We start from the raw sequence: 7,633 nt of genomic DNA, 5'->3' as shown, positions 1-7,633 counted from the left end.
AAAAAAAAAAAAAAAAAAAAAAAGGCTCGCCAATCAAAAGCATTTCAGGTCTTTTGTCTCAAAGAGAGAATTGGATGAGACAAGCCAAAAAAAAATGGTACAAAAAGTTTATTTGAAAGGTGAGGGGTGAATGGGTATGGGAGAACTCTGCAGGGCATACTTGGGCCCAACGAGAGAAAAGGAAGATAAAAGCAAAAATCAGAGTACACACTGCGCTGTGGAATGCAGCATGGGTGATCGAGGGAAGCCTCAATAGCAGCCCCTGTGGTGTCCGCTCTTCATGTGCCCAGGGCTCGCGGGAGCTGGCGAGAAGTTCTTCGCAGGGGTCCTGGCATTTCCTGGGCTGTTGTGATCGACAAGGCCTGCTCATTTTCTCGGCCACCTCTGCCATGCCCTACTCCTGTATCAGACCCCCAGGCCTGCTGTCCCCAGGCTGGCGAGGCTGGGGGGGCACGTGGGCCAGGATGCGCTTGTGCCCCCCCTGCCCTGCCTCCCCAGCGAGCCCTGAGGGTCCCTGGCCACACCATTCCCCTTTGGGAGCCCAAGGGTCCCTTGTTCTTTCTGCCTTTGCCTCTGGAGCAAGAGTGTCACTTTCTGCCCTCAGAGCAGCTCCGGACCCTTGTCGGCCCTGAGAGGGTTAGGTCCTGTGCGGGGCAACTTGGGTCCCAGTGGGCTGCGGGGCTCCTGCCCTCTGCCCTGTGGTGCTTGCGGTGCTATTGGCATGTGACTCAGATTTGGGGCCCCTTCCTCAGGGTGACCCTGTTCATGTTGCTGCAAACCTGGGGACCCCTCCGCCATGGGGCCCTTCCAGCCCCACGCGCCACAACAGCACGGTCATGGCCCCTGTGTGCCCACGGCTGAGGGACGCAGGTGGCAGGCCTGGTAAGGAAACCGGTGCTTTTCTGAGCAGGGAGGCCTGAGGCCTGGCAAGGCCCCCACACCTCACGGGCCCCATCCCTGCACCCCGGAGGTGGGGTCCCCACTGCTCACGGACGTCTGTCCACCTGATTCACCTGCTGTGGCCCCTGAGCGTGGCCGGGCCGGGAGAGACTCTCAGAGCTCCGCCGGTGCTGTTGGACCCGGGTACCTCCCCGAGTCAGCTCCACACCCAGGCACAGCATCTTTGGCACGGCGCAGGGGTCCTGGCCCGGTGAAGCGTCACGCACGGCCCTGCAAGGCGGGCCTCACGATGCAACCGGCCCAGGTCGTGACTCTGTCTTTCCAACTACTTCAAGGTGTCAGGGCCGCCACTGGCACAGGCACCTCCGTCGGGGGCAGCTCCCTGGCCCAAGCCCAGCTTCTCCAGCCACCCCTAAGGTCGCTGCCAGCCTGAGCTTGACCCTTGTCCCTTTCCCACTGGTGCTGGCAGTGCCTGCCCCGGCCCAGCACGCCTCCCCTTGGGCTGTGTTTGGCTGGTAGCCTGTGGCCCATCACGCGCTCTGTCTGTCACTCAGGAGCACTGTCCCAAGTTCACGTCTCTTCCGGGCAGTGTGGCTTAGCTCCCTCTGGTTTCCTTTGTTGTCTGTGCCTTTGGTTCCCTGTGAAAAGCTGCTTGCCTGGTGCGGAGGCTCCACCCCTCCCCATGCTGGACGGTCATTTGCATAATGGTTAATTGATTGTGGCCTGAGCTAATTGGTCAACAGAGTGGACTGCCAGTGAGCAGGCATCACATTCCCGGGCAGAGCGGGTTAGAGCTTGTGGAGCTGCCAGGGGGAGCAGTGCCAGGCCTGCTTCGCACAGAAAAGTGGCCCTCGGGCTGGCGTTCCTGGCCGCCCGCCCGCCACCCCTTTCAGCAGCATTGCGCCTCCCACCCACAGCTTTCCCTGGGAGCTGCAGTAGCCCAGCCCGAGGACTGAATAACAAATCAAGTCCTGTTCCCAGGGATGTGATTTTCTTTAGCGGTTAGTATGTAAAACAAGGCCGATTCCCTTTTCTTGTGAAGTCTTGGGCTCTTCTGCAGGAAGGCTGTGCTGCACGTCCCAGCCTGTGGCTTGGGGCTGCCTGAGGCGGCGAGGCTCCCAGCTGCCTTTGTGCCCATCCCGGCTGTGCCCACCCTGGCTGGGCCCCTGGTCTCCAGAGGCCTACTGGGGGCAGGGGCGGGGCCACGGTCACATCCTTGTCTGGGGAGCTCATGTGGGGCGGGCCTGCGTGCACCGAGTTTCTCTGTGGGTGTCCTGGGCACTGCGAGTGCCGAGTAGATCCCCGGCCTCCGGCCGCTCAGGGCCAGGAGCTTCCCTGGTGAGAGCCACAGACGCCCAGACACAGCCCCTTCCCCCTGGTGAGGAAGCCTACCCGAGACCAAGGGACAGTGTCGGGGCTTCCTGGCCCTGTGTGGGTCCCCGTGGCTGTGGCTGGGCATTGGGCCCAGGCGCTTACGCAGCTGCAGTGTTGAGCCACCCACAGTGAGCGCAGAGGAGACCACCCGCGCCGGCTCAGCGCGTTCCCGGGCTCACTTTCCATGACTGCGTCTGCCTGGGTCACTCGAACTCCCCCACCCACCCCCGTCGGGACACTTGTGTTTTCCTCACCACCTGCCAGGCCAAGCAGCTGTGTGCTGTCTGGTCCCCTTGCAGCCCACATCCCGGGCCCTGGGAAGGCAATGGGGGTGGGCAAACCCTCAGCCCAGCTGCCCAGCCTGCCCCACTCCTGGCTGCTTCCAGCTGCTGGCCAAGTGTGGCGCAGGTGTCCCTGGCCCTGAAGCCACCTGTGGACACCCTCAGACTAGGAGGATGAGGGGCAGCCTTTACACTGCCCGTGCCCCGGGGGGAGCAACTCCCCAGCTCCTGCATCCTGGCTCGCTGCTGCCACCCCAACTACTGCTGGCCTGCAGCCCCCAAAGAATGCATTGCCCTGGTCACAGGGTGTGATGGTCTTGTGTCCTAGTTTCTCTCTCTGCCGAGACTTGCAGAAGTCCTTGTTGCGGGGGCAGGAAAGAGGGCGAGGTGCGGGACCTGGAGACTGGGGACAGATCCACCGGCCTGGAGCCACACGTAGCTGCGGCCCTAGCCACTGAGTACTGTGCCTCAGGCTGTGGCAGCGGGGCCACAGGCCATCCTCTCTGTCTGCTGTCTGCTGTCTGCTGTCGGCTGAGGGCCATGACACCTGCTTTTGTGTTGAGCATATTAGTGTTACCTGGACTCGGTCCCAGCACTTGTATAGATGAACCAAGTGACGTCCAGCTCAGCCTGGCAGGTGCCACACACTGGTCCCATTCTCTCCAGGAACACTGCTGAGCTGCTACAGGCCACCTCCCCGGACCAGCACAGGGACAGGAGCAGCTATTTGGGACCAGAGACTTGGATCTGGAGGACAGGGGGGCGAGCAGGGCCTGGAGTCAGTGCCCGTAGACGGGAAGAGAGGGGACCGACACAGGCTGGCAGGAGCGGTGGTGCCAGGGTGGGGCTGGGTGTTTCAGGGTCTTGGCGCCCTTCGCAGTGCCCCCTGTGCCCACCTGCCGTCTCCCTGCAGAAGATGGGCGGCTCTGTCCCTGGCGAGGCTGAGCCTGGGAAGTGGCTCCCTGCCGTGGGCCACTTGATGGGCCAAGAGCACGAGCAGCTGGGACCCCGCGACCTGCAGCAGCTCAGGGAGAGGCACGCGCAAGATGGCAGGTGCAGGATGCCGAGGCCAGAGAGCTCAGCGAGCGGGGGCTTCAGAAACCCCCGAGCATCCACCACAGAAGGGTGTGTTGCTGGAAAAGGAGCCTGCGAGATAGGGTGGGGCCGGAGGAGCTCCTGGGTGCAGGGAGGCCCAGCCTCCAGTAGGAGTTTCCGCCAGAGGAGAGAGGGGCCTCGGAGCCTGAAGGCTGCAGTTCCACATCAAAGGTGTGGCACAGGGTTAGGGTCCGAGCTGTGGCCAAAGCTTCCAGCCGGAGGATGAGGACCTGCTCTTCCCACTGTGAGCTGCAGCAAAGACACCAGCCTCGGCCAGCTGGGAAGGAGCAGGCAGACCCGGCCTTAGACCTGCCGCACCCCAGATCCACCGTCTTCCTCAGAAGACCTCTGGGGGATGCGCTCCAGCCCACAGGAGGCCAATCCGAGGGGTGGATCCCAGCAAGCGCGTGCTGCCCTGCATAGGTGATCGCATGCAAAGCCAGGGCACCTGGGGACACAGGAGGGAAGTGACAGAGAAGAGGGGCCGGTGCCCAACTGTGGGTGCCAGCGCACAGCCGGAGAACCTGGGGCCACATAGCCACGCCCTCCGCGTCTGTGCCGAGCAGTGGAGGGACCCAGACACGGAGGACAGAGCTGCAGCACGGGAAGGTGCCTGCAGGTAAAGAGAAGAAAGGGGTGCAGCCCGACATTCCACCACTCGGGAGGCTGAGGCAAGAGGATCGCTGAGTTCAAGTCCAACCTGGACTACATAGCAAGACCCAGTCTCAACAACAAAAATAAAAAGTAGAGCCGTGAGAGAAGACCCTGCGTGTGGGGGCTGCAGCAGGGGTTGGCGGTTGGACGCAGTGACTGCAGCCCCGAGGCCTGCTGCTCTGCAAAGTGCAGCCACTTTCCGTTACACAGCCAGCTCCACGGTTCTCAGGGGCCCGAGTCAGGGCCCAGGGCAGGTCTGCCCCATGGAAGTCCCCGTGTCATCACCCTCCGGGGCCCTGAGCTCACGGCGGCCCCTGGTCTGCGGCCTGGAACTGGTCTCCAGGGCCAGCTCCCATCTGGGAACAGAGGGGAAATCAGGGCCTCGCAAGAGGTGGCCATGGGGAGCTGAGGGTGGTTTGGGAAGCAGGCAGGTGAGTGGGCCGGAGGCCGCCCTCCGAGGCTGGTGCTGGGCAGAGGGGTGCATCCGTGTGGTCCCCAGCCCTGCAGCCCTCGAGCTTCTAACCTGGAGGAGCCTCTGGCAAGGGTGGGCTGGTGACTCTGGGGCTGCTGCCCAGGCTGCAGATGGTGTTGTCGGGAGGGGCCCGCACCCCGCCATCCCCTCTGTCAGGGTCTCCCTGTCCCTCCCCGCCCCCCATCTCACCCTGCACACCTACGCGTGTGACGCCCACCATGCCTTTGCCTGCGCCTTGGCACGCTGCACCCGCTTTCTGCTGCTGGTCATCTCGTGGGTCCATGCCGCTGCCATCGAGTGGCTTTTCCTGGGTGGGGACACAGCTGCAAGCCCGGGCCACAGGGAGCAGTGACCTAGAGAGGGATAGGAGTTACACGGGGAAAGAAAGGCCAGTGGGGAGCCGGGCGGCAAGGTCAGGGAACCCCGCGGGCACGCAGAGAGGTGAGGTTGTGACCCTGCCCTGTCCATCTGGAGCACCGTGAGGGCCCCTCGCCTGGGCTCGCTGCCTCTGCCCTTCTTCCCTGGCCCGCTCACCACCAGAAAGCACAGTCGGGCCAGCCCGCAGGCCTACAGGGCCTCTTCTGTTTCCGCCTTGAGGTGCATCCCTGCACCAGACTGCCCACTCTGGGCTCAGGGGACCCAGGGAGCTGGGGTCAGGGACAGGTGCCTGAGATCAGCATGGGGGTGACCAGAGTGCTAGTACAAAACTCCCTGAAATTTACATTCTAGACAAATTAGTCTGAAGGAAAACAGACACTGGAGAAAGACTGAGGAGGAGAGGAAACCCAGTCTAGAGAGGAGGAAAGAGCAGACCAAAAAGCCGGGGCTGGCGTAAGTGCACCTCCGTCTGTGGCCAGCATTTCACACGGGCTGCTGTCCATCCGCGTCTGCTCCTGTGTGTCCCACCGCCCGGCTCCCAGAGCCCGAGCTATCCTGTCATCCACCAGGTGTCCATGGCATCCATCTCAGCTGCCATCAGCACCCGCTCGACGCCCCACCCGCTCCCCTGTGTCCTCCCCCAGCCCTGACCAGGGCCCCGCGTCCCCAGCCCCGAGGCTGCACCTGCCGGTGGGTGGGGAGGTGGGCTCCGTCCTGCCAGCAGGTCCACAGCTGTCCCCTCCATCCCTGCCTAACACTCCCCGCTCCCCAGGTCCCACCGGAAGCGCAGCCAGCCCAAGAAGCCCAAGCCGGAAGACCCCAGATGCCCAGGTGAGGGGGCGGCTGGGGCCGCCCTTCTGGAGGAGGTGGTGGGCTGTGCCAAGGAGGAGGCTGCACCCGATGCCGACCCTGAAGAGGACGACGAGGAGCCGGCACAAGGCCAGGACAGCGAGGGTGCTGAAGGTGGGTCCCGGCTCCTCACCAGCGTGTCCCCTGTGCACTACGTCCAGCAGTGGGGACAGCCTGGCCTGGAGCCTCTCTGCAAGGGGGAACCCCACTCTGCAGGGTGCCCTCCACCTCGAGGGCCCGGGAGCGGCGGCAGTGCCAGAATGTCACCTGCGGGCTCAGGTGTCTCAGCGACCTCCCCGTCAGCCCCTGCCGGTCCCTGCAGGTGAGGCTATTGACCTGGGAGATTTAAGGTGCCCTCCCTCTGCCATCGGTAGTGGTTTCCCTTCTAGGCTCTGGTTTGTTTCTGGATCCACAGTGGCAGCCCCCACACATCCTCCCAGTGCCACTCTGATGGAAGGGTGGAGACACGGGAGCTACCAGCCGGGTGCAGAGACTCGGGTGCCCACAGGGAGAGCTGGAGGGCAAGTCTGCCACGGCACACTGCCCTCCTGGGGGCTGTCCACCGGCACGAAGCGCCTGGCCTGTCTCGGCACTGCTAGACGTGGACGCAGTTGTCTGTGTAGAAGAAGCATCTTGAGTCACAGAGCCAGTCGGAGACTAGGGGTCCAGCCAGGGTCCTGTGAGTCCCAGAGGAACCAGGGATGACCTGGGAGTCACAGTGGAGCCGAGTGCCATTCACAGCAGTGGGGTGGTGACACCATTGCCGTACCGCACGGCATCTTCAGAGCTGCTGCTGGGGTCCCACGTGCTGCAGGGCCACCGTGGTTCCATCTGGCTCTCGGGCACCCGAAGCCCATTTCGATGCCAATGGCCCGGCCCCATCGTGGAGAGGTGCAGAGGGGGGCCCTGGAACAGCAGAGTTGATATGAGCCCTCCCCCCACCGACCCCTGAACGGTGACCATAGTCCGACGGCTTCAGACCACACACTTCTCTCAGCCTTTTGGCCGGTACAAGGCCAACTCAGGCCTCCCTGGGCTGAGTCCTGGCATGGGTGGTGGGGCTGCTCCTTCTCAGGCTCCGGGAGAACCCGGTCCCCTCCTGGCTCCTAGAGGCGACCTCAGTCCTTGGCTTGTGGCCCCATCTCCCATCTGCAGAGCTGGCAGTGCTGTCTTCAGCCTCTCTGGACCTCTCAACCTCCTGCACCTGCTCAGGGGGGCCTGGGGGTCCCTGGCCTGGTGGTCAGGATGGTCCCCCTCAGAGCCCGTCATGGGAGGTGGCACAGCCTCATCGCAGGCACTTGGGGTGTGGACATCTACGGGGCCATTACTCTGCTGCCACCTGGTTTTAGAGTTTTCGTCACAAAGACAGAACTTAAGGAAGTTGTAACGTGAAGTCGGAGAACTAACCCTTAGCACCTTGGGCTGAGCTCCATTAGCAAGTGCAGAGCAGACTGAGGAGTGCGGCTCACCGAGGGAGGGAGGGAGGTGGGGGCGTGTGCGGCTGAGCCCTGTGGGAGGAGGCGCAGGGTGACAGGTGCGGTGGGCAGGCCCCGGGACACATCCCTTGGGGTGACAGTGGGCAGCCCAGCCCTGCCCCGCTGTGGAGCCGGTGCATTCCACACACTCGCCT

At 63.5% G+C, this 7,633-nt stretch overlaps 1 protein-coding gene across 1 annotated transcript in view; it reads left to right on the top strand.

Moving 5' to 3' along the window:
• The window catches only part of Kdm4b (lysine demethylase 4B), a 73,587-nt gene that overhangs the window by 49,808 nt on the left and 16,146 nt on the right, over positions 1-7,633 (top strand). Inside the window, exons 10-11 of the mRNA XM_033759608.1 lie at positions 5,506-5,607; positions 5,927-6,117. Of these exons, the coding sequence (XP_033615499.1) occupies positions 5,506-5,607; positions 5,927-6,117 (293 nt within the window). The remainder of the gene's footprint in view (positions 1-5,505; positions 5,608-5,926; positions 6,118-7,633) is intronic.

Source organism: Fukomys damarensis, unplaced genomic scaffold (assembly GCF_012274545.1).
Source record: "Fukomys damarensis isolate Sample0158 unplaced genomic scaffold, DMR_v1.0_HiC HiC_scaffold_37, whole genome shotgun sequence".
Lineage (NCBI taxonomy): Eukaryota > Metazoa > Chordata > Mammalia > Rodentia > Bathyergidae > Fukomys > Fukomys damarensis.
This window is presented reverse-complemented; position numbering and strand designations above follow the sequence as displayed.